The sequence below is a fragment of the Festucalex cinctus genome, chromosome 5 (assembly GCF_051991245.1).
Source record: "Festucalex cinctus isolate MCC-2025b chromosome 5, RoL_Fcin_1.0, whole genome shotgun sequence".
In the NCBI taxonomy this organism is placed as follows: domain Eukaryota; kingdom Metazoa; phylum Chordata; class Actinopteri; order Syngnathiformes; family Syngnathidae; genus Festucalex; species Festucalex cinctus.
The window spans coordinates 24,647,507-24,675,234 of NC_135415.1; the positions used below are offsets into that span (position 1 = coordinate 24,647,507).

Here is a 27,728-nt window from a genome sequence, read left to right on the forward strand (position 1 = left end):
CACTAACGCAATATTAACCAGAATGTCAAACAATTTGTACAGATTGGTACAAATGAAACTTCCAGTGGAATTTAAAGAGCCTCTCCGGAGTACTTTAACTGGAGCCAAATCAATAACAAATTGGTGGTTTCTCGCACAATAATTCAGACTATTCAACTGCACCCAATGTGAACTGAAGAGTGAACTTTTAAAAAGCAAGGTAGGCACTGAACCGTCAACACCACATATTCAATTCAACTGAGTCTTTAATTCTTCATTTTGGCAAGACATTTTGGACAATTGTTTTGCTTCCCATGTTTCGTGAACAATTTTTGTGCCTCAATGCACAAAAGGAAAATCCATAAAGGATGTTTTCGGTACGTAACAAGCCCATCAGAGAGAATGTGAATGTTCTGGATGAATGAACACAAATTCCCCACAGACACACTTGGATATTTTCCCGGAAGAGTGGAAGCTCCGTATTTTCTTCCACTTCCACTTCCTGTAGACATAATGAACATGTGTCTCAATCCTTCTGTCTAATTTGTGAACTTACAATCATTAGGAAGTCAAAGTCACTATCATTTTCCCATTGTGTTGCTATTCTATATCAACTGCACTGACAAAATGGAGTGATGACCACACAATTTTACACTGAATATAACCAATTCCATGATTTTCCCCTCGCTGCCATGACGCATACTGAAATTGTGCCACTCAGAGGAAATCATTGAAATTGTGTCAAATGAACCATGCAGTGTCAATCCAACCTACTGCATCATACCACATTTTAAAAGATTTTACATAGGCTTGTGTAGAGTTAACAATTACATTTTTTTTGGAGTCCAATCAGTCAAAGGGGTCGAGCCACGAGTTTGTCAAGTGAACCACATATATGCGACGGATTACTGCTACAGTACAACCCCTATCTGTAAACACATGAAATGTCCCACATGTCTCCGAAATCCGGTGTTAATTACAAATCAGTGTTATGATGAAATCAAAGCGTTGGCTAATTAAAACTAATCCGCAGCTGTGAAGTCATCACCCTGAAGGGGCCTGTCCTCATTACATTGTGACAGTTGGAAGCGAGAGGACTCTGCTGTGGCTTCAATCGCAGAGCACTCGGCCAGACGAGTTCACTTTGAACAGAACAAATCTCGCTAATCCCGCTCCTGATCCGCGCACACATTCCTCTCAACCATGAGGTTGTGCTTAAGTGTTGCTAAGCGGCGCGGCGCGGGGGGGGCGCGTTCTGTGTCCGCTTCGTGTACTCTGACTTAAATTAAGAATTTAGTAGGATTTTTTTTTTGTACATTGAAACTGAATGTACTGTCCTGATTAGAACCTCCCAACACCTCGCGGCACTGCAAAAGAAGGAGCAGCCTCCATAAGGGCTGCTCAGACAAGGTGATAAAAGAAAAATATAGACATGAAATACATCAATTAGTGGACTTCAAAACAGTCCGACTCCAACGTCGCCACTTCTACTTTAACATTTGTCTTACAATCTGTCGTATGGTGTTCCACAGGGTACAATTTTGAGGCATCTGATGTTTTAATTGTATTTGCTGCCACTGGGTTCCATCTTATTATCATTAAGGCAACTTTCCGCATCAGTACCGATAAACAATGCGCAGCACATGGCAAGCGCCAAGCCCATTTTGATCTCTAGTGACACCTGTACACACTGAATTATTGATCCAAAAATGGGCCTCACCTTGCACAATGCACGCGCCGAGGTAGGCGGCCTCCGCAAAGGGACAGAGGAGGCGGCCATGGTAGACGTCTCTCTTCAGCTGGAGGTACAGCAGGTACCTGCAAATGTCAAGAAGAAAAGAGAAGCAAAGTACAAAGGCAGATTGAGGTTGGGTCACAAGGTTCATATTGTCTTTCTTCAAAGGGGAAGCCAACCTTAAACATTTCTTGACAATAATGTGTTGTATGTGACCTCATTAGTCAAAACATGCCATTCTGATTAATATTAAATATGTGGAATATGAGTTTATAAAGCAAAACCCAGCCATTATTATCCATTTCAGGGGGCGGCCATTTTGTCACTTGCTGTCGACTGAAGATGACATCACAGTTGCTCAGTACTCACGTAACGACCAATCACGTCTCACCTGTTTTCTGAAGCTGAGCCGTGATTGGTTGTTATGAGACCTGAGCAACTGTGATGTCATTTTCACTCGACACTTCTGATATTGATTAAAAATTGCTGGATTTTGCTGCTTAAGTTATATTCCACTAACGCATTATTAACCAGAATACAGACTAGTGGGGTTGCATAGAACATATTGTCAAGAATTTTTTGGGGTGGTGACTTCCCCTTTAAAAGTTTACTATTATAGACTACATAGTTATGATATTTGACAACAAAACTGACGTCAGTTAAATTAATCATTCTCTGCTGTTCTGGACAAAGAAACATAAATAGTGTAGCATTTGCATTTGTTTTTATGCTTTTCTGTATTAATTAGCTGAAATCCAGAGCAGAATACAAAAAACAGTGAATGATGAAATACGGATTAATTATCCCGCAATACATGCGATGACCTCAAACATTCTCATCACATTTTTCAACATTCACGATGCAGCATATCATGACTGAAAAGAATGTGATGCTGCGATATGAAAACATAGACACTTGAGGGGGGTAACCCTGAGAATGGCTTGAAATTTTAACAGCAAGGAGCGTGTTGTGTTACCAAGGAAATTAGAAATGACAGCGGCGCCGCAACCAGGGGATGCATTTGTTGCCACGGGGCTAATTGGTCCATGTGAATTAGATGAAGCATGGAGGAAGGAAGCACAAGTATGAATATGTTCTGACTCCAGCACCAGCACCATCTTTCTTAATATAAAAGGATATTGCGGTTTATAACCAGATCAGCCCAGTTTATACATTATACACAAAAACATCATTTTGATCAGGGTTAGGGTTGCCTAATAACTTATACTGTTCTGTATGTGGCCCTAGGAGAAAAAAGGTTGGACACCGCTGGTAATAATATTTCAGTTTCGTGTCTTGTGATTTATTTTTGGTTTGTTTTCCTCTCTTCCCTTATTAAGTGTTTGTCTCCACCTGTTCTCAGCTCTTCTCCCCTTGTGTCAACCAATCAGCTCCAACTGTGTCTTATCCAGGTGTGCCTTGTTGTCTCGTCAATATGTCTGTATTAAAGTGTTCTGTCTTCTACGGAGCCCCTCAGGTGACATGGTAGAAAAAAAAACAAAAAAAAAAAAAACTTTGCGTTCTCTCGCAAAGTTTTTTTTGCGAGGGAACGCAAAGTTGTTTTTCTCGTCTACCATGTCAGCTTAGGTGCTCCGTAAACACTTCCGGGTCATCTTCCATGTGACCAAAAGCGACGAGGATGGAACGTTTGTAAACATGAAACAAAGCAGTGGGAAAGAAAGCTTTCCCAAAGCGACTAGGATGGAGCATGTATTTTCCCACTACTTTGTTTACACGTCACTTTTGGTCACATGGAAGAACCTTCTTCCAAGCAGGTTCACTCTTAATCTAGACCTAATTTCAGTTGATTTTTACCCCAAACTAAAACTGATTCTCCTCTGAACATCAAACCATTAAGATGAGTTCATATGGCTAACAGATTTGATTTCCCAAATGCATCAAAAGTGAACATGACATGTAAAGACTCTCCAGAACTTCTACAAAAAGCACAGGCTAAACTTGACTTCAACATACAAAGACAATGTATTACTTTCCTACTAGTCAGGGGCCCTGACTAATACCAAAGCCCTGTCCCAGACCTTTGACCCCATCCTGTGGCATCTCAAAGTACAACTACACAAGCTAGCTTTTTTTTTTTTTTTTTTTTTTTAAACCATATAGGCGGAGACAGTTTAATATTCTCGGGGGATAACTGCAGTTGTTGATCACACAAGGTGCCGTTAACAGTAGAACCAGAGCTGTATTTTGAAGCTTAAACTTTGTTACTGTATTTACATAGATTAGGGTAATCAAACATCATCTTTTTAAATGGAGGACTTTAATTCCAATTTATTCCAGTTCATTTGCAGGCAGTGTTCCCATGTTTCCCCAGTTACCATGGAACCAAACACCAAGCAGAGCAGTCTGTGTAAATGGTTCTTCTACCTTGTGAGCTCCTCTTTGATCTTCATTGGCTCGTGAGGGTAAAATTTAACTCTGAAGCACATGGTGAAGGGCTGCAGAGCTGTGGAGGCACAGAAGACACACACATGCAGTACAATTTCTTGATTGTCTTAAAGGTCATTCTTTCAGATTTCTGTCTTTGTAATTATTGAGACGCCGACAGTTTTCTGTTTTGTTGTGATGGCCCATTTGTTAAGCTGCTGTACATCAATATACAGTATGTCACCTTCCAGGCCACAGAACCTTTCCACTTTTATCACTAATAATAGGGCCTATGCTTCCAGAAGCGCAGTCAACAATGGCAACGTTTTCACATCTACTACAATCAATACAATTAAAACTAACAGCACTAACAGGGCGTTTTTATTGCCATCACAGTTGACATTGCTTCCGAACATACCACAAGCTAAGATTCCAAAACACCTTTCAAACTCATCATACCTTAAATTTAAAAATAAATTGCTTGCAGATTACTTGATTTATATATATAAAAAAAAGTAATAAAAAAAACAAATGTGTGTACATGTACAATTATGCATCGATGACTCTCCATAACTTAAAACTCCATAACTTAAAATTAGCTTCTTTTGTCATACAAAATTTGCCTTTCACTCAAGGTGTATTATGTCAACTTACTTCCTTGACACTAATTAATGTACTCCTTTCTTTTAACAGGGCTTTGTTTTGTTGTTTTCGAAAGTCCACAAAAACTGAACAAAGATTAAAACGGAATTGAATTGAAATGCATCGTTCCATAAAAAGAGAGTAAACAATAGCAAAGAAATGTGAGCAGTTCTTTTAAATGGGACCACCATGACTTTTGGCAGATTTGCCTTTAAAGGGGTGATTCTCAGCGGCATTATGTCACTGGGAAAGAAAAAAAACACACACACATAATCCATAATACATGTTAAAGAATATGAAAGCCGAAGTGCTCCACAACTCACAAGAACATGAGCTGCTTACTGGCTAAGATGTTTTCTGTTTTTGTTTTTGTTTTGTTTTTTAACAGAGTTGGCACATGTATGCAAATGTGACGTCAATGTCCAAAATAAAAATACGTCACGTCCTAATTTAGGAGACAATTCCGCCACAGGGAGAAGAAGACACGTCAGGACGACTCAGCGCCTGGGTTTCTTTTCTTCTTTTTCCTCTCTCCCCTTCCCTGTCAACACAGTTCCTCGTCTCAGTTTTCCGGACGTTCCTTCTTTCTTTAGCCACATTATCTATCAACGTCTTACATTTCCTCCGCCGATATCTCCATCTCTCTCGCTAATTCCCTGGCGCATGTTCCACCGCTAATAGCCCCGTTCCGTTATCGGTTTATAGCAGAACAGGAAGAACAGCACGGCCATTAAAAGACGCCAAGAAGATGGGGCGGAAGAGAGAGGACAGTCAGGAAAGAGGTTTCTTCCTCACACAGAGGCCGGAGGCGTTTATTTACTCAACTGCAGATGGAGGAGGCATCTGTGTGAAGGCAAGCGTCTATTGTGGGGAGACATTTATTTTGCTTTTTGAACCATTTTAAAACTACTGTAATATTAAACAATATTTTTTTAAAGGGCAGAGGCCTTCATTTATTTTTATTTTTATAGTGATATAAATAGGGGATTTATAGTCTTATAAAAGTCTATCTAGTTATTTATAGTCATATAAATACACTAGATAGACTTTTATAATAATCAGCAATAAATGTTGTCTGATGAACGGTATAATTGCATATAATTGCTGGCATTCATTTTTGCATCAATACAAACGCTATGATTAACATAATGACTTGTTATGATGTACTGGTATGTCAATTGAAGGGTATGCATTTATTACAGGAGATGCATTTTGATATTATCATTCCATTGGGTTTTTACGATATTCTAATTCAATTTCAAATAAAATCTATAGAACAATATAAAAAGAAATGTAAATAAAACTAAATATTAAAATATGCTCTAATTATTACAAATATTGTACTTTTTAAGGTATTTTTTTTGTAGTTGTAATATTGTTTTTGTTGCTGTTGTCTGCTTGGATGTGGCAAAAGGATGTGAACATCTTTTTGACATGACTATACTGTATTTTATATCCTTATGTAGGCCTACTATATCTGCTTAATCACATTCGTTCATACATTACATAAATCCATGCAAATGACACAAGACGGTGCACTTACATTTCATCTGTCGAACCACAGCTTTATTCGGCTCCAGCCAATGCTAAAAAAAAAAAATAATAATAATAATAATAATAATAGCTAAGTTCAACAATAATGTTATATTATTATGCACTGTTGAATATGACACTCACAAACTCAGCTCAACAAATAACCATTAACATCAAAAAAACATTCCAAAGCTCTCATAGTTGAGATGAAATATCACCTCAGCAGCTGTTTATCCTCACAAGTGCATAATTTTAAGAAATGATGTATAAGCACTTGGCAATGCTGAGACTTCTGGATATATTCAAGGGGAACACTTGATCATGATGGCAGCCTCTTCATTTAATATTTCCAGTTTTATATATATATATATATATATATATATATATATATATATATATATATATATATATATATATATATATATATATATATATATATATATATATATATATAGCATTATTTTAAGTGAGCGAGTGTGCAGTTTACCCTCTGTTTCTCTGGATCCACATAGCGAATGCCAAAGTAATCCTTCTCGAGGAGGTTGTAGTGATTACACACATGGTCGAACAGGAATTGGCCTTTGGTGTCTCTCTAGAAAGAATATACAGGACAAACAAACATTTGGATTTGTTTTGGGTTTTTTTTTTTTTTTTTTTTTTTTTTTTTTTTTTTTTTTTTACTCTTTTAAACACTTCCCAGGTGTCTTTATACCATGTGAATGACATGCCAAGCAACCCAAACACACACAAGGTCTATATGTTTTAGATTAAAAGTTGAACTATTGTTTGTGAAGCAAAAGCACAAATATTGCAAAAAATAAAATTAACTCTTTGACCGCCAAAAACGTTTAATAACGATCAGTAAAATCACGACGTATATTGCCACAAACGTTAAATAACGTCAACAATTATTTTTATTTTTTTTTCTCAGTGCAACGTCTAAGTGCAGCTGCCTGGTCAATAGGTTGTGGAATCTAAAACACTCTAAACTATGGCCAGCAGAGGGAAGCATTGTATCTTTTTTCGTCAATGATCAAAGCCTCTGTCATATCAAAGTTTTTCTTTGATAACGTCTGGCAGTAAAAGAGTTCAAATAAATAAAATTGACCCAACTGTATGCAGCATGAACTAAAATAGTGTATAAACTGGTAATTGGATTAAAAAGCTTTTACTGTACATGACAGACATCCACACAAGAATATGTCAGGTGTGAGAGTAACATCACGTCTGGCCGTGTGTTCAAGACTGGCGCTGACTTCTTTCATCACAGAAGTTCTTTTTGGCTCTACATTCAAACATTTGCTATCAAAGCTGACAAATCCCCCAAAATCCACCTCGCTTGTTTTGCTCGGCTGCTTTGTAATCCCAGCCAACAATTCCCTGCTGGCTTCAGCTCTGCTGTACAGTTTTATGATTGTAAATATCATAATAACAATAAGACAACATCAGCATCTCTGTGGTGGTGATGCATATGCTGAGGTAAAGTAATGCCAGTAAATACAGGCCGGATGTTCAGTCCATAAAAGCGATGCAGACACACAGAGAGCGATCAATAAACACTCTGCTACTCAGTCAGTATCTACTCATCAAGTACTGTGAAAGCACGCACGCACACACACAAAGACACAGTTAGGGAAAAAAGTAGCACGTAGCACAAAACAGCGCAGATAAATGTGTTTAGAAGCTGCAAAATGCACGCGAGCTTGAAGGCTGAAGCATTAAGAAAAGTGGAGGAAAAATCGTGATAACAAGACCAGTGATGATGAATGACCCGCATTAAATGGTGGAGGGTGGCGGAATCTTGAATTTGTTTGTAAAAGTACCCTCTATGTCATGTAGCGCTTATAGGCCTGTGGAAGAGATGAAGACTACTATCGTTGTTGGTTGTGGGCGAGAAGGGATGGCTGATTTCCTGTTCAATTTCGCAATGAGACTTTTTTCGTGCGTCCTGTTATGATCCGCCCACCCAATTTTCATTTTCAAACGTAGAAGTTGGTGTCGGATCAAAATTATTGGTTCCCTTCCCTTAAATTGCTGTGGAATTGTTGACAGTTTGTTTATTTATTTATTTATTTATTTATTTATTTATTTATTTATTTATTTATTTATTTATTCATTCACATACCTACTTCTTGTTATTAATTTATTGTTATTCATTTGTATACCGACTTAAATACTGACCGATATCTGCTCCATGTACAGCACTTTGTATGCAGCAATGCTTGTTTTAAAGTGCTTTATAAATTGTCATGACTCGAGTCATGCAGGAGTAATGTTTGGGTCTTGCCTCATGTCTGGGGTCACGCCTGGGTTAGGTTTGAGTAGAGTTCTTGACCGTGCGCCTGAGTTCACGTGTTTGTGTTGGTATTGATGTAACAGCATCCAGTTTCAACTAGTTTTAGGCTGTGTGATGTTATACGATGTTTGGAACTCTCTGTAAGAACTATGTTACGTCAGGAAGCTTTAATCGAGTTCTGAAGAATCTTTTATGCGATATGATGTTTTTCTGATGTCAGGAACTATCTGTAATTACGGAGTCAACAGCCAATCAGAGAATTCCATGTCAGTACTAGTACTCACATGTCTAGCCACAACCAATGAGATTGACTGACTGTCTATTTAAGGGTCTGAGAATTGTGTGTGTGTTTGCCGGATTATTGTCCAGCTGTTCCTGTGTACAGCGTCTGTGAGTTTCGGTGCTTCTCGATGTTAATAAATAGATAAAATCTTATTTGTGTCTGCAACTTTGGGATTCAAACCTCTCAGCACACAACATAAATAAAGTTGAGCTGAGTTGAGTTGAGTTGAGTTGAGTTGAGTTGAGAGAACACTGCCGGGTGTAGCAAAGCAGCCCCAGAACATAACTGAGCCTCGTAATTGTGTCTGAACTAGTTAACTAACAATTTAAATAACTATAACTCAAAGATGTAACTTCACAAAAGCAACAATGAATTAAAAAATACAGTAAGTAATGAAATTCTGGCACTGCTTTTGAATTGAGGTCCGAGAGAATGATGTCCCCCTTGTCCCAGATTCTAACTGAGCCTCGTCAACCTGCTCACTCACTGACCTGAAACTGACAAAAGCAATGATAAATTTGTGCGGTCGGACATAATTGTGCCAGATGCAAATAACGATGACCAAAATATGACCTCAGGCGACTGGCGCAATGGTGAAAAGAAGAAATGTTTCTGTCATCAATAAAGACAAAAATAATAATAATTAAAAATATATACATACATACATACATAAAATCATGAATGTAAATTTTAAACTACTAAAAAAAAAACATAAAAATAAAATAAAACATTTAGGAGGTTGCTAAAATCCAAACTAGTTAGTGGTTCACCTTTTTCCTATGACACTGTAGCATGATGCATATTTTGTCTGTCAAATCTCTCAATAATAACCCTGACACTGCCATTTTTGTCACCACATGTGTCCCGCTCTTGCTCTAGCAAATCAGTGTCGGCAGCGTGTCCTCTAACTGCTCAATAACCTGCTGATGGAGGTTGAATTTGTGCTCAGTTAAGCAGGACTGATTGATTTGAGTCCTCCGGGCATTTGCTGAGATTTACTCGCTCCCCGGGACACGCACTCACGCAAACACACGTCAAAAGAAAACAAAAACACGCGCACAGCTCGGGCGCTCGTTTTGCATTCACAAAGCAGGAGATATTGGAAACGATAAAGGTGATTTTAAATGCAAATTTACCCGCTAGACAGCTCAATTAGGCAAATGAACACATTTTTACTTTGATTTATTTCACACCATGTTGTCCCTGCAGTAATTTCTTTCCATGGTTGGTAATGGGCATCAACAATGAAGAAATTGCAACCATATTGAATACTTTATGCTCTTTTATTTTCAAAACCTTTACTAGATGAGATTGTGCAGGTTTACCTAATGGTCAAAATCATCTTCGTGAAGGCTTTGGCATTGTGTCGCTCATTAAATTGTGACAGACAGATACTGTCGGCACAGATTTTGAACTTAATATTGTGATCAGTCCCTGCATATACAGGGCTGTCTTAGAAAATTAGAATATTGTGATAAAGTTATTTATTTTCTGTAATGCAATTTAAAAAAAACAAAAATGTCATACATTCTGGATTCATTACAAATCAACTGAAATATTGCAAGCCTTTTATTATTTTAATATTGCTTATTATGGCTTACAGTTTAAGAAAACTCAAGTATCCTATCTCAAAATATTAGAATATTTCCTCAGACCAAGTAAAAAAAAAGCCATAATCAGCAATATTAAAACAATAAAAGGCTTGCAATATTTCAGTTGATTTGTAATGAATCCAGAATGTATGGCATTTTTGCTTCTTTAATTGCATTACAGAAAATAATGGACTTTATCACAACATTCAAATTTTCTGAGACAGTCCTGTACTATGAAGCAAATTAACTTTTAAAAATGAATTAAGTCAATATAAACTGTTGCTGACATTTCTGTTGGAAGCTTACGATTTTATTGAACATTGAAGGTACCAAACATTTTTAGCTTTTAAAAGCTGTTTTTAAAATTATATATGTATCTAATAATATTTTATATGACATTCTTCTTCTTCTTCTTCTTCTTCTTCTTATTATTATTATTATTATTATTATTACATAATTCACATAATGAACATATTTGTCACATTTTTATAAATTAAATACATTATTAAATAATTTATATAAATAAATATTTCATTTTTAAAAAATATATACAAATATTAAAATTCATAAAATTAAACATTATTATTATTATTATTATTATTATTATTATTATTACTATTATTATTATTATTATTATTATTATTATTATTAATAGTAGTAGTAGTAGTTGTTGTAAAAGTCAAATGTTTCATCATTTTCTATTATGTAACTTATTAAAAAATAATGTACAATAAAATACTGTTTAATTATTATTATTATTATTACATTTCTACAATGGGAAGGTGTACCTAACCAACTGTCAATGTCCACATTAGTGTATTTTTGCTCGCATGTGTCCATCCTCTTTCCCGTCTGGACTTCTCCCCCCCCCGTGACAAAAGTGTGAGGGAGCCATGCAATCGGAAAAGAGAGGAAATGCATCCACACGAATGCTGCCAGGAAGGCTGCAGACGGATCATGGAATCACACTCGTCCTCGTCCCCGGGGCAGACACTTGAGGACAGACAACAGAGGCAGCGTGAGAAGCCAAACAAGCCGAGAAGATTGAGACGGAGCTAAATAAAGAGGACGCTTGACTCACAGAGGAAGACGGCGTTTAAGAGTCTATGTCATGTCCAACAAAAGCGAAATCCGTTTTTTATATTGTCAAAGGCCTGGATATTAAAAATTAACCCGGTCAGTCTGTACATGAGCCTCACTTAATGATGGCAAAGTGCCCTTCTTTCTGATTCACATACACACACTTAAATAGAGCCCTCAGCATGTGTGTGCATTTGTGTGTGCCCAACAAGCTTTGTGCAGCCAGCCACGTCCAGACGTCAAGCGGTATGAAATAAAAGCACTTATGCCATCAAATATTCATTTGGGTTGTCCGTCCTAAAGCCGCAAAAACTCACAAAACATCAAGTGTTCATGCTGCAACATGACCTCCCACCACACTGCATTTGAAATACAAAGTCAATGAATGCAGCTTTTGGCCAAGAAGTGAATATTTTCATCAGAAATACTGTAGATTAACTGCAAATCTATGTGAACAATTAAAAAAAAAGTATAAAGCAAAACAATTTGAGTGAAAAAATGGACCGACCAACTCCTGGGGTTAATGTGTCCCAACTTTGTGTTGTTTTGTATCCAAATTACGGCAGCGTGTTAGGGCCACGTATATATTTATAAAATTAAGAAATAAATATAAATAAACACAAATTTGGGAACTTATAAAGTGGAAAATTTGTGAGAAAAAAACTCAGAAATTTACTAGAAATAAAATTGAAAATTTGCGATTTAATAGAGTTGCAAATTTGCAAGAAACAATATGTAAATTTGCAACTTTATAAAGTGGCAGATTTGCTTCAAAACTTCAAACACAGAAAGAAAGAAAGAAAGAAAGAAAGAAAGAAAGAAAGAAAAACAAAACAGCAGAAGTCCCACCAGAAATGCTGCAGTTGTGTAAATTATTACATACATGATTAACATTTTTGTTCAGGCACTAGGACCCTGGGTCATCTGTCCCACTTAAAGTGCCAGTGTTGTTTAATTAATATGCATGTCAGCTCAATTATGACTGGTCCTTATCCACTTTAGTTGCTTCTTCTCATGGCACGGCCCAGCTAATTGGCTCAATGTACATCTGAAAGCTCATAAATTATAAAGACAGAGCGAGGGGTTGAGAAGGGCAGACTTGACGGGACTTTAACCTCGATGATATTCAGTGTGGGTGAAGAGAGATTTAGAAAACATGCGGAACGATTCATTTTCATTCAAGTGTATGAGCCGGCTTTGTTTACTTTTCTCGTCTTATTAACGTGGACAATCACTCTCAAGCTGTTTGTATTCAGCAGCGGGTCGATCGCTGCGACTTGAGCAGAATGCGTCAAGAAGGCAAATCAATACGTCGGACGTGAGCACTTCAAAAGTCAGCAATAACCGTTTTCCGGTTGTCTCCGCATCTTCACCTATTTCACAGTAGATCATTTAAATTTTAACATTTTGTTCAAGGGTTGATGAAACTTGATGCTTTTGACGGATGGCGTCTTCACAACAACGTTGGAAGATAATTTAGCTAATAGCAAATGGATACGGTGCAAAGTGACACTCGGCAAAGCTCATTTGAGCCACTCGCCGCTTTATGGAACTTAAAAGCACCCTTCACATTATATTTACTCATTTTTATGGCAGTTAAAGCTCCCATTTTTTTTCTATGAAGAAAATTTGACTGCACTGACAAGAGTTTGTCAAGTCTAAGTGGGTCACTCGCTGTTGTTTGGACCGTTTGAAAAGATTAGAGTCCAGCCGAGGATGCAGGATGCAAATCATCCTCTGAGGCGACGCTCTGAAGGCTTCAGGAGCCAAGCTGAGGATCAAACTGCAAGGCGCCAAGGCTGATATTATGGGATGTTTCCTATCCACGTGATGGATACTCGCCATGGAAATAAATGACCTATAATTATCCTCCAAAGGTAAGAAAATATGAAGATGATCCCTTTATTAATGCTAACGGCTTCCATTCTGCTGGCAAAATTTTGTTGGAGCGTCTGTGGGGAATTTGGGCCCAACTAATCCGAGTTTATGGCGTCAAAAGGGTAAGTGATTATTAGAAAATCCTCGTACAATGAGGTCAATACAGCTTACCGTTGTGCCAATTACAAAAGATATCAAATCGGCCTTCTGAGGGGTGCTGGAAAACAGCCAAAAAAACATGCCTTATTAAATGCATCACTGGGAACGAGAGGCACCAACAAAAAAAATGGAGAACAAGCATCTCTCAAATTAGCATTTTTAGATGTAACATACAGAAACCTGCGATTGGCTGGCAACCAGTCCAGGGTGTACCCCGCCTACTGCCCAACGCCAGCTGAGATGGGCTCCAGCACCCCCCGCGACCCTTGTGAGGCATAAGCGGTCAAGAAAATGGATGGATGGATGCATGGATGGATGGATGGATGGATGGATGGATGGATGGATGGATGGATGGATGGATGGATGGATGGATGGATGCATAGAATCATGGATGGATGCATGGATGGATGGATGGATGCATGGATGGATGGATGGATGGATGGATGGATGGATGGATGGATGGATGGATGGATGCATGGAAGCATGGATGGATGCATGGATGGATGGATGGATGGATGGATGGATGGATGGATGCATGGATGGATGGATGGATGGATGGATGGATGGATGGATGGATGGATGCATGGAAGCATGGATGGATGCATGGATGGATGGATGGATGCATGGATGGATGGATGGATGGATGGATGGATGCATGGAAGCATGGATGGATGCATGGATGGATGGATGCATGGATGCATGGAAGCATGGATGGATGCATGGATGGATGGATGCATGGATGGATGCATGGATGGATGGATGGATGGATGGATGGATGGATGGATGGATGGATGGATGCATGGAAGCATGGATGGATGGATGATGGATGCATGGATGGATGGATGGTTGGATGGATGGATGGATGGATGGATGGATGGATGGATGGATGGATGCATGGATGGATGGATGGATGGATGCATGGAAGCATGGATGGATGCATGGATGGATGGATGGATGCATGGATGGATGGATGGATGGATGGATGCATGGAAGCATGGATGGATGCATGGATGGATGGATGGATGGATGGATGGATGGATGGATGGATGCATGGATGGATGGATGGATGGATGGATGGATGCATGGAAGCATGGATGGATGCATGGATGGATGGATGGATGCATGGATGGATGGATGGATGCATGGAAGCATGGATGGATGCATGGATGGATGGATGGATGCATGGATGGATGGATGGATGGATGGATGGATGGATGGATGGATGGATGGATGGATGCATGGAAGCATGGATGGATGCATGGATGGATGCATGGATGCATGGATGCATGGATGGATGGATGGATGGATGGATGGATGCATGGAAGCATGGATGTATGCATGGATGGATGGATGTATGCATGGATGCATGGAAGAATGGATGGATGCATGGATGGATGGATGGATGCATGGATGGATGCATGGATGGATGGATGTATGCATGGATGCATGGAAGAATGGATGGATGCATGGATGGATGCATGGATGCATGGATGGATGGATGGATGGATGGATGGATGGATGGATGGATGGATGCATGGAAGCATGGATGGATGGATGGATGGATGCATGGATGGATGGATGGATGGATGCATGGATGGACATACAGAAACTTTTGATGGATATGTTGCTTTATGTAGTCCACCATTGACTATATGGTCACTCTTGGCTGTCTTCTGGGGGTGTCTTTGTCACATGACATTGTGACTGTGCTGAAACCTTGTCCCTGTGTGGGAGGGGTAAATGACCTAATCATCACTTGGAATAAAAGAGACACACACACATATTCAGAGTTGGGGAGGGGGTGATGGGGGGTTTCAAATGCATGCACACTGAGAGTGAGTTCATGGCTGGGCACACCGGCTAATAAGCTTAGAGTTATAACCATAAATTATCCGTTTATGGGGCAGGGCTAGTTTCCATTCTAATGGCGATCCATCCATCCCTCTTGCACTGCTGGCCATCACACGCACACACACGCGCACGCACACGCACCCTTGCGCACGCACACACTCAGAGCAGTGCGATTGAGATTGTAGTGGCAATGTGACTATTGTGAGTGGCTGCACGGCTCTCTTATCTTCACACCACAGCATGCTTGTGGAACACCAAAAAATTTCAAGGAAAAATCCATGAATAAAAGTCGAAGGGTATTTGTATAAGCAAAAATGGACACAATATTTGTTAACAGCCTTTGTGTGATACATTGATGGCATTTTCCACCTTTTGAACATGTGTCCGGCACTTAAATGGAAAGAGCGAGAATGGCACTTTTTTTTTATTACACCGCATTCAAGTCATTTTTTTTCTTGTGTCATTGCCATTTAAACTCAACATTAACATGGGGAGGATAACGACAACCTCAAACGTTTTTGCTTTCCTAGCCTGTCAGAGGCCTTTTTCAGCTGGATACTCTGTGTAATGGTCACCATTTTCCCGCCGTTTCTCAATAGCTGCTTTTCCACCAACAAGTCCAGGATCTTTGAGTTCTGAGTAAAGGGAGTTCTTCGTTGTAAAACTTCAGCAGTTAATTTACAATTGTGTTTCCACAGCATCTTTGAGTTCTCGGTAATTAATTCATCATCATCATCATCATCATCATCATCATTTTCATTTATTTCAGGCAATATTGTACAGTTGAACACAGCAGCAGAAAGTCATACTGTAGTTTCATAATATAATAATAATAATAATAATAATAATAATAATAATAATAATAATAATAATTAATAAGAGAAAAGAGAGGAAAATTTGATTCTGCCTGAAAGGGAGTGGGAAGAAGAAAACTTATTTAATCCCATCCCCATCTCTAATCTATAAAAATACAAATATACAGTACTTCCTGCAAGTTACAGTATTTCTATCTTAAAAATGTTTTATCAATATATAGACAATATAATGGCATACCATTAACTGAATTATTAAGTGCTAATAATGGTGATGTTTTCATAGGTAACATATCACATTCTTATGGTTCATACCAACAATGGTAATACATTATATATTCCAAGAATAAAACATAAACATACATATCAACTTTAGTAATAGACAATAACAGCAGTAGTAGCAGCAAGGACACATTTACACCAAGTATTTATAAATTTAAGGTCCTCTGACATATTGTGACCAAACCATGTTTTTATATAACATTTTAAATCTGAAAATATTTTGGGATTGCTTTTGTTGAGTACCCAGACTATTCCAATATTTCACACCACATCCTGACACACAAAAATGTTTGCAATTTATTCTAAATTTCTAAATTCAAATGAGTTTGATGACCTATGAGTTTAATGAGCCCAACACCCCCCCAAACAGGGCTGGACTGGCACAAAAAATAAAAAATAAAAAAATCGGCCCTGGCATTTTGACTTTGGCCCACCGGCCCAGCCCAGCCAGTCTGATGTTTATTGATGATGTTTCTGTTTGCTATCTATATTCAAAATGGATTAATGGACTGGCCCTTCTAAGTTGTGGGCCAGTCTCTTGTGGTAAAATGTTGGAAAATAATCAAGAAAAAGAAGCACTGCATCAGCCCCCAAAGAGGCCGGCCCGCTGGGCATCTGCCCTCTATGCCAGATGGCCAGTCCAGCCCTGCCACCAAATTTGTCCAACCAACCAGCCTTGGTCATTGCAGCCCACCCCCAAGTTCCTGCTTGGCTCAGAAAGACCCTGCTGAGATAGTACTTGGATGGCTCCCGGGGTATTTAATTACCCCAGAAATTGTTGTTAGTGGAAAAACAGGCAAACTGAAAGTTACAAAGGTAAACTAGAAAGTTCTCCAAAAGTTCCTGTGGTGGAAAAGCGCCTAATGTTATTTTTTAGTGCAATTAGTGGACAAATTCAACTTGTCAATTTTCCACCTTCTAAGGTAAAATCACGAGTTCCTTTGACACTGCTTGAGAAAACTTTCATTTCCTGTCATGCTGTGGCCAGTGAGGATAATTGCAATGACCACGGTGATTACCTTCAACATCTGAGGTGTCCTTGAGGAAGACCCTGAATATCAACAAGGTGCATGACAAATTTTTGGTGCTAATCTCATGCTTCTTTCTTGGATCAATAATCAATTTTCCACACCTGAAAGGCCTGAAAGAAAAATTTTGTTCTATTCTATAAACTCCTGAAAACATAACTCTGAAAATCCTAATTCAAATATTGTCATTTAGAGCACCTAACTTGCAGAAAAGGAAAAAATGGTCAAAATACCAAAAAAGTTTTTTTTTTTTTTTTTTTAGGTCTCTGAATGTATTCATAACTGTATATGACATCTACAGTAAATTGCCTTCCCAACCTCCTACTGTGTAGCCCATTTCCCCTGCCTTGATATTGCAAACGCCCTGCAAAAAGACAAAGTCGGAAAATAGATTATGACTCTTGATTTGATGAGCATCAAAGAGACGGCGGGCGAGTAGGACGGGAATAGAAACAGTCCAGCTATTTTTAACTTTCTCCAAACAATTCCGAGAAGTGCGTCTCTCTATGCTATCTTTGGAACACACACAGGTCTCATCAAGGCAAATGATGCGGGAAAGTGTACACATTGTAAGCTATTTTTCGGTATTGCAACTTTTCATTCATCTTTTTTTTTTTTTATTATTATTATCCTTGAAATACATAATAAAGTTATCATTTCACACAGAAAAGTTGGTTGTATTCACATTTGTATAAAGACTCAATCTTTGCTCTTAAAAATACGTTATTTCCAAAATGTACTGGTAAATATCCATCCATCCATTTTCTGAACCGCTTGTTCCTCACAAGGGTCGCGGAGGGGTGCTGGAGCCCATCTCAGCTGGCTTTGGGCAGTAGGCGGGGTACACCCTGGACTGGTTGCCAGTTATCATAATATTACAACTTTTCCAACCTAAGATTTTCACTTCACTGCGACCCTAAACCCACAGAATGGCATATTATGCATACACTAATATTTGAGCATAAATATGTGTGAAATAATTTTCCATATTTACACTTAAGAATCCACCTTTTATGTAATCTAATTTATTCACTACAATGACATGACTGTATTCTCAAAATACAAAACTTTTTGCATATTTTTTTTTCTTTTCAGTGTGGTCAAATACTTTTTTTTTTTTTTTTTTTTTTTTTAATTGTATCAACAACGCACCAGACCAACTCGGAATCAACCTGTAAGTTGCACAATTGCAAGTGTCATGATCACATTTCTCCAAAAATGCTCGGGCATAAATTTACCCTGCTAGGGTACATTGTGGTCATCAATAACCATGCATTTCTTATCTACCCCTCACTCAGACACACTCGCCACACAAAAGCATCGCCGACAGCTGACGGGTGTCAGCCGCATGAGGAACACTGATCTCGTTTAATTATACATGATGTGTCACAGACACACCAGGGGAGTGAGGCTGAGAGAAGGAAAAAAAGATAGGTAGCGAGAGAGAGCGAGAGAGAGACAATGTGAGAAAATGTGATATGGGAGGTTAAACAGGATGAAAAGGATGGAATAAAGACAGGTTGAAAAAGGGGAGCATGCATCATCCACAAGGAGGAGGTGATGCCAACCGCGTATTGAGTCAATTTTGAACTCTGTTGCTAACCAAAACAGCAGCACCTATTACAGTCTATTTGTGGACACTGAGGCATGGTGTCAATGAGATGAGTATGAAATGATCTTACGTCACAAGGACGACTGCGTCTTTGTCGACGATTCCAGTCGATTCTGACATGCTGGGGCCAATCCGCAATGTTGTGTTGCATCACTAATAGGAACAGTTCCTGGCGTGATAAAGTGCAATTCGACACCACTAAATCCCACTGCACACGCACAGATAGTGTTTTATGCAATAAAGGAGTCAAACACCAACATTAAATTCCACTTTTATACCACACAACATTTCAGCATGGCATTTGCAACGTGTGCACCGACTGACCCACATTACAGAAAGAAAGGAGAAATTAAACAAGCGACAAGAAAGAGAAGCGCTGCTGCTGTTGTGAGTGACTTAGGAGGTCATGAAATATGCACGGCGGTGCACAGAACAAGCACACAGCATAAAGCCATTATGAAAACTCTTCTGAAAAGAAAAGAAAAGAAAAGAAAAGAAAAGAAAAGAAAAGAAAAGAAAAGAAAAGAAAAGAAAAGAAAAGAAAAGAAAAGAAAAGAAAAGAAAAGAAAAGAAAAGAAAAGAAAAGAAAAGAAAAGAAAAGAAAAGCAGTTAGCTAAGTCTGTTTCCTTTGTGTCAGATGGATGCATGGATTTTAAACATAGAAGGGCCAAAACATGCCTTGTCAAAATTAAACTGCACTAAAAAAAAAAAAACTAGCCACCAGAGGATGCTAGAAATGCACAAATGGAAATCAATTTGACTTTTTTTTAACAGCTGTGCCGCTTTTAATATTGTGACATTACGATGACAATATTTTGTGACAGTTTTAATATTGCAATATCACGATATTACCGTTATTACATCCCTACTTGTTAAACACTGGTTCAAGTTGGTTCAGTTTTGAGGGGAGACTTTCTCTTAGACACCTTACCATGAGGACCAGGGGCCGAGCTAGGACGCTGGGACAAAAACGAGTAGATTCTACTCATTTTCTTGCCAACTTTCCGGTGCCTGGCAAGTGGTAACTATTTTTCAAAAAAGCAACTAGCATCAAATGTAGAGAATTTGGTGGTTTTACTACAGAATTTTGGAGAGTCTTCCAGATAATGAGTAGTTAACATGAAAAAGCCATCTATGGATAATTAGACCATAGTCAGATAACCAAGAATTTATTTGCTGACTTGATGGGTGGGCAGACACTCCAGCCAGGGGTGGCGAGATTCGGTCCTCAAGGACCGCACTCCTGCAGGTTTTGGATATTTCTCTTCTTCAACACAGCTGATTCATGATCAGCTCATCAGCAAGATCTGCAGAAGCCTGATAACGAGCCTGTTAATTGGAATCAGCTGCACTTCAAGTAGGGAAATCTATAAAACCTGACGGATTCCGGCCCTCGAGGACCGCAGTTTGCCACCCCTGCTCCAGACACTCAACTATTCCGATCCAAGCCAATCTCGTGCCTTGGTGGTTTTCAAGGCGTTAAAGTGCTTGTTTTTACAAGTGTGACGGATCTGTGATATGAGTACATCACCTCATACATTACACAATCAGAAACTCATTGTGTGTTGTTTTTACATCTTAATATTCATAGTTGTATAAATGACGACAATGTAAAAATGCATAACTACTAAGTGTTATGTTAACAATTGTCTGTACACTTAATTGATCTTTTTATGATGGCCACATTTTGACCCAGGAAATATGTAATATATGTGATGTGGTGTTAGGTTATTGGTCATTGCATTTGAATGCACGTGTGCTATAATTAAATGTGGCAGTTTTTCAACTTCTCTGCTTCTGGTAGCAGCTGTATCTCAGAGCTCAACAGAATTCACAGCAGGGGGCTGACAGGATTTTATTTGTTTGTAGATGAAGCGACAAACTTTAGTTTTTAGTTTACCGTAAAATCCTGTGAAGGCTTTGCACCCACCTTGTAAAATACGTCCTCCCAAAAATCACCCTTTAAAAAAGCTTATTTTTCTCTCTCTCTGTATACGGTCCCTGATTTGCTGGCATCCTTTATTATACTCGTCTTTATTTATTTATTTATTTGTCCGAGTGTCAAGGATATTGTAATTCAACAATAAAGCATCATCTGCACATGCCGACTTTTGCACTTTGACTGATGACATAATTATAACACACAAAAGTATTAAAAAGCCTGATCACGATCAACACCGCCTCCACCACACCCATGGAGCTCCATCATCTTTGCTGCGCTTTAGGCAAACTTCCTACCCAACTTCTCTCTCCACACATGCATTCAAGCACATATACATAAATTATAGTTCTGCCATTTGGTGCTAATTTGATGTAATTATGCATTTTTGAGGCTGTGCATGTCGCTGCACCAGAGACAAACAACACGTTATGTAAAACTACACCGGCACGCATTGAGCATGTGTGCAAAAGCTTTTTCTACTGTAGCTCTCAATCTGCTATTGCAACGATGCCTCCCCTACCTGGATGCTGCAGGAGATCTCAGAGTCGTCCAGCAGGCGGATGGTGCACAGGATCTCCTGGTGGTTCTCCAGGGAGCGGATGCTGGGGCTGCGGAAGCGGAGCATTTTCATCCTCGTGTGAGGCTCTGACGCGAAGCTCCACGCGGCATGTCAGCGCATCTGAGGCTGGGATGCGCGAATGGACGGATGCAGGAGGAGGATGGACGGATGGAGCATGTCTGCAGCCCTCAGCTGCGGCACAGACAGCATGGAGTCAGTCTCTCTCTCTCTCTCTCTCTCTCTCTCTCTCTCTCTCTCTCTCTCTCTCTCTCTCTCTCTCTCTCTCTCTCTCTCTCTCTCTCTCTCTCTCCCTCTCTCTGCCTCTCTCACTCACCACTTTCTCTCCGTTGATCCAATTTAAAGGGCCCCTGCACACAACATGATGTCATCAGGAGTTTGTGATGTCACATTAACGTAGTCAGGAAAAAATGGCCAAACTGGCCACAAATGGACTTTAGCGTTTTGTTGTTGTTGTTGTTGTTGTTGTTGTTTTAAGAAGGGGGGAATGTTAAAAGAATACATCTTATTTATGTATGTATTTATTTATGTATTTATTTATGTATTTAATTTAAATTATTCTTGGAGAAAAAAGTTACGAGAGGTATGCCGTATTTTTAGGAGAATAGATGTTATTTAATTACAGCATTATCTTTTATTTATATTTGTACCATTAGAATTACTGTTACTAATTAATAACTAAACCAGAACAATGTTATATTTTTATGAGACAATTATTTATGAGAATAAAATCATGTTTTACAAGAAAAAAAATAATACATTATTCTGTGTGGAGCACAATTATTTTCACCAGAATAATATAATATATGAGGAGACAATTCAGATTATTCCAATAATACAGTATTATTTTATTCCAATTATACAGTATTATTTTACTATTTCAGTAATTTTTAAAAATTATCACATTTGTCTTGGCTATTCACAACAAAAGATTATAACATCACGACAAGGTATTTATTATTATTATTATTATAAATTATTATTATTTTTAATTAGAACAAATATTTAATTATAATTCTTGGATTGGAAACTCGTAGTTTTATTGAAATGTAGGCTATGTTGATGAGACAATGCAATGATATTGTCCTGTTTACTTGAGGCGGGTGTTGACAGAATTATAGAATTATATTTATTTAGTTATTAGCCCCCGTTATGTGAAAACTACAGTGTTTATATGTTTACATTTAATTTGTGAGGAAAAAGTCAACAATTACGGATACATAATAGATTAAAGACATACACATGAATAAAAACAATGTTGCGCGTCTGTTTTTAAATGTGTACACTGTCCCTTTAATTTTAAAACGTGATGACGTAGTACGCACCTGCGGACGTTCCATTGACGACGCAATCATCGCAAATGGTGCAGCAGGTCTGTGCACTTGCCGATACGAGTTGACCTGTCTGTCCACTCTTTGATTATATTTGAGTGATAACACTTTGAAATGTGCTTACAAATGGTGCTTTTGTGTTGTAAAATGTAGCGAAAATGTCAGGCGTGAGGTGTTACATTTCGCTAACACACTCACCGGACACAACATTAGGTACACCTGTCCTGCACCATTGAGAAGGGTACTCACAAATTTCGCCTAAATATTATGTTGATGTAAACGATATGTAAATATCGTCTCTGTATGTTAAAAGGTGTGCACGTGTTTTCACTTTTGCTCCAGCAGGATGATCTACATCATCATGGGAGTGTCAGGCTGTGGCAAGTATGTTTTTGTCATAGGTGGCAATAGTAACGACCCACGATTGAGTTGAACACGAGTAGAAGTACTGTACATATAGTGGTGTAAAAGTAGTAGTATTGATTCAGTTCATTTATCTAAATAATGATTTATAACGTTAAAATCCATAAAATTAACAGTGACAAATAATAGCTTTGTGTAACAAATGTACAAAACATACAAAATATTTCACTTAATTTGATCTTTATCATCAAACATTTTTTTTTCTGGTCTAAAAGCCAAAAGGGCTCAACCAGTTAGTCCTTCAATGCTTGTAGAATTGAGGTCTTCCAGTGGAAGAATTCCACCATGTGCTCACAGCAGTTTGAACCACCAAAACTTTGTACGCCTTTTGCGGTGCATACGATACCGTAGATAGAACATGATGTGTTGTGTTTCTCATGCAGAAGTTCTTTGGGGGCCTTCCTATCAGAAAAGGTGATTAAATCCATCACTCCAGCGCTAAATGACAGGTGATGTTTGACCACGTCATCTCCTGAACTTTGTGTGCGTGTGTGCGTGTTTACATATGTATCAGCTGAGGTGGCCTCTGCACGAAGGCGACAGTTTCCACCCTGAGGAGAATGTGGCCAAGATGGCTCGTGGAGAAGCACTCACCGACCAGGTCAGTTGGAAATTGAACTGAGTCATTGTCTTGTTTTTTTTAATTTTTTTTATTCATATTCGATAGGGTTGGGACAATATCACGTTTGTGCTGCATTTCGTTGTTACTAATGCATGAACAATTAATAGAAACAACAAATTCTGAGGCCATCAATTATAGTACTTTTTCCACCAGTCCCCAATTTGGCAACATTGACAATGTAATTAGCAATGTGCCATGGCTGCCCCTGGTAAACTTCAATCACACCTCTGCTGCTCTGGCTCTATTTTTCAAACAACCGAACAAATGATCAGCCAGTTTATGGCAACATGTTGGATGAGTGTCAGGCTTTCATGTGTCACTATCACACTTGGCCGCGGACCACAAGGTGAGCGTTCTTTGAGGTGAACATGGAACAAAATGTGTTTCCTCTTATCTGTTTTCAGTTTTCTATTGACCGCATGACAAACATGTGACTCCAATTTAGAATGACTAAATAGACTGCAACCTGAGATCGTACCATTCAGAATGTGAGACCTCACTTCAGCGGGTATTCTAAGCGTAATCACGCTGTGTTCTGTCCATTTTGCTTTTTCTATGGCTTTTTGTGACGTTTTCTCAATAAGGTGGTTGGTTGATGGTTGTAATATGATTAAATTATTATATTACTGTGGAAATAAATGAACAGTTGTTAAAATTTAATATAAATAGATCATTTTAAAAATTAAAACACTAACTCACTATATTAGTATTATCATCATTTTATATTATATTATGCAAGCATATTTTATTTCCGTAATTTCGGGATGAATGTTGTAATTATTATTTTTACTATCATATCTATTTATAGCACATTTCATAGTCCCCAAAAATTCCTTTATTATTTTTGTTTGTCTTTTAATAAGAAATAACAATAATTATCATTGGATATGTTTTATTTATGTGACTATGTAATTAACCTGGAATGCTTAAATGAGCAACTTGTGGACTATTTAAATGTCTTTCATGCAAACATCCAAGCGGTACAGTTGGATGGATGGATGGATGGATCCAACATAATAAGTCATGATGTTCTCACTTATCTCTTCAGGATAGATTTCCTTGGCTTCTGAGACTACATGACGTCATTGAAAGGTGTGACTAAACTGGCGCACACGCACGCACGCATGCACGATGATGAAGGGGTTTTAGTAATCAAAAGCATGAAATTGTCATCGAAAGATCAAAACCATTTTTCAATTTTTTTGGGGGATGGATTGGGAAGAACCAGAGGGAACGAGGCCGAGGAAAAGGAAATTAGCTGAAAGTGTGCCACCATATCGCCTCTAACATCAAAGACTTTTAGTCCAATCGTCTTCCCTCCTCCTCCCATTCTGTTGTTCATCTCTCACTTTTATGCACCTTTCCTCTCCTGGGTCTGAATTACTGAAGGTTTGCGCATGGCGACCTGGTAAAATTGCCAGAAAGTTCATTTTGCATGTTCTGTAAGGGGTACACAAATATTCAAATACCTTTTTTTTTTTTTTTTTTTTTTTTTTTTTTTTTTAAATCTTCTGAATCATCTAATGGATGACTTGAAGGCAGTCACAAGAAGGAGTCATGCCATATGACACAACTCCTTTCAACTGGAATTGGTCTGTGTCATTTCAACAGTAATTTGAAGTGTCCCAAATTTTAAATGCAATGTTATGCAGAAGTGGCATATGCATCCAATTGCCACACATTTAGCATGAGTAAAATCAAACAAAAGATGCCTTTTAAGCAATTGTTGGCTGGATATTTTTTTTTTTTATGTTTCTCAGTAATGTTTGTTTGCCTCTTCCCCAAACACTTCAATTTCCGACACCTGAAACTTCATTTCGCGCTTGCGTGCTCTCCCAAGTTTTCCATGGTGAAATCCATCAGTGCTATCGAAAGCGCAAAAGCCTCTTTTAAATACGGCAGTCTGCACCACTTTAACACCTCCTGCAAACAGTGTGCAGCCTTTGTGAATAAATGTGCAATTTTGGCTCTTTATTAGGCTGGTTGTCAGGTTAGAAAATGGTTGCATTTTAGAGAGTATTGTAAATCTGCTATTACAAATTAGAATTGTTGCTTGTTTTATCATATAATGCCATCAGTTACACTATAAACAGAAAGTGCAAACGTTATGTAGGACACCACCAGATTTGCATATTAAGACAGAACAGTGGGACGCTGACGTCCAATGAAGTTGTACACTGCGCAACATTAGAGAAAGTTAAAGTGGCAACATTTGATTTGAGGACCTCAGTTCAGCAAGCTTCAAAGTACTCTGCTTTGACTTTTTGTAACGCTTATTTGACAGGATTCATTCAATTAACTCAAAGATTTTGATCCAAAATGTATTTCCTCCATCACAGAGCAAGAGGTTCCAACTCCGATGCACTGGTGGCCTGCTCTGCCCTCAAACGCCTCTACAGACTCATCCTCCTCCACGGCTCCAAAGCCCTCCCCACCTCCACCTCCTCCTCTCCACTTCCTCACTCCCTTCCCGGTGTCTTCTTTGTCTTCCTGCACGGAGACTATCAGGTCATCCGCCAGAGGATGGTGGCCCGCAGGGGACATTTCATGAAGGCAGACCTTCTGGATTCCCAGTTTGATGTCCTGGAGATCCCCGCGGAAGAGCAGGAGGAGAACGTTTTACGTCTGGATGTAAAGAAGAGCATCCCTGACATGGCTGTGGAGGTGGAGAAGCACCTCGGCAGCTTCAAGTCTCCAAAGTGAAGGTTGAAGAGCCATCAAAATGGATCTCACTACTGTTGATGTGACTTGTACCTAATATTGTGATCAACTTATTTCTATTCAGACACACACTGACTCCACTGACTCTTGAGAAACCTCCTATCGGCAATCAAACTGTATTCCACATAACTTTTATCCTAAGGCCACACTCATATCTCCATACCACCAGACACTGGAAACACAACGCGCACTCCTGCACAATACTGAAAATCACAGAGCATACATGCTGCTTGTCAAGTGGATCACACGCACACATTGTGTCTGAAATTAAATTTTTGGCCATTAAGTGTAAATTAGAAAAAAAGAAAGTGAAATGACGTTTATAAATTTTGATGCTTATTTGTATTGAAAATGCAACTGATCAACTGGAGCATGTATGCTCTCTAGTGTTTGCTGGAGAGCATTACAAGGTGGAATAAGGTTGTTCCAGTAAGACACCTGTTCATTTCTTACCATAGCTGTTAATTAAATTAAATTACGTACCTAACATGCAATAAGATGCAACTTGTATGGGGAAATTGGCATTATTGAGTTACAATAATATAAAATATTATTACACCAAAATGCATTCATTGTACATGCGGAAATGTTGCCGTTGTTCTCAATGAGTACTAACATAAAAAAATAAAATAAAAAAAACCGCACACAAAATACTGTATACTGTAAGCACCATACAGTCACATAGTAGGCCTAAGTGTTCATAAAAAAAAAAAAAAAAATTGAATTAGGTTTTATTCCCTAAAATAGCATAAAACTATATGCACATGACACTGCACTTAGGGGGGAAGGGGGAGGGAGTAAGGGATGTACTTAAATAATTATTCAATTAAAATGTACTGCATGTAAATATTTAAAATTCAACATTTTTCAAACGTATTAGACTTAAGTAATAAATCTTCAACAAAAAATAATTAATACATCATGTAAAATAAATAAAATTAGGGTGCAAATACATATTTTGCAAA

At 38.4% G+C, this 27,728-nt stretch overlaps 2 protein-coding genes across 5 annotated transcripts in view; one reads left to right on the forward strand and one right to left on the reverse strand.

Annotated features, from left to right (window-relative positions):
* Positions 1-27,728, reverse strand: part of frmd3 (FERM domain containing 3) — a 53,585-nt gene that overhangs the window by 25,045 nt on the left and 812 nt on the right. The window contains exons 2-6 of one of the 2 annotated variants that reach the window (XM_077520935.1): positions 21,610-21,840; positions 6,762-6,866; positions 6,285-6,327; positions 4,100-4,178; positions 1,700-1,797 (exon numbers count right to left, since the gene is read on the reverse strand). In XM_077520935.1, coding sequence (XP_077377061.1) covers positions 1,700-1,797; positions 4,100-4,178; positions 6,285-6,327; positions 6,762-6,866; positions 21,610-21,720 — 436 coding nt within the window. In that variant the 5' untranslated portion in view covers positions 21,721-21,840. Of the gene's footprint in view, positions 1-1,699; positions 1,798-4,099; positions 4,179-6,284; positions 6,328-6,761; positions 6,867-21,609; positions 21,860-27,728 lie in introns of those variants that run through there. The other variant, XM_077520936.1, reaches the window with a different exon arrangement.
* LOC144019153 (putative gluconokinase) lies at positions 22,978-27,382 on the forward strand. Of its 3 annotated transcripts, none has more exons than XM_077522011.1 (7): positions 22,978-23,038; positions 23,151-23,238; positions 23,340-23,381; positions 23,804-23,834; positions 23,935-24,021; positions 25,091-25,134; positions 26,382-27,382. In XM_077522011.1, exons 3-7 carry the CDS (start codon positions 23,344-23,346, stop codon positions 26,743-26,745), a joined length of 564 nt encoding a protein of 187 aa, XP_077378137.1. In that variant the 5' UTR covers positions 22,978-23,038; positions 23,151-23,238; positions 23,340-23,343; the 3' UTR covers positions 26,746-27,382. The 3 variants fall into 3 exon arrangements, with proteins under 3 accessions (XP_077378137.1, XP_077378139.1, XP_077378138.1); XM_077522013.1 differs by having other exon boundaries at positions 22,983-23,038; positions 23,343-23,381; XM_077522012.1 differs by having other exon boundaries at positions 22,992-23,238; positions 23,343-23,381.

Excerpts from the sequence above, each read along its gene's own strand:
- LOC144019153 (XM_077522011.1), top strand. The coding sequence starts at position 23,344 with ATGATCTACATCATCATGGGAGTGTCAGGCTGTGGCAA. Across the intron at positions 23,835-23,934 it reads GGGCCTTCCTATCAGAAAAG|CTGAGGTGGCCTCTGCACGA; the intron begins GTGATTAAATCC and ends CATATGTATCAG. Across the intron at positions 25,135-26,381 it reads CTACATGACGTCATTGAAAG|AGCAAGAGGTTCCAACTCCG; the intron begins GTGTGACTAAAC and ends CCTCCATCACAG.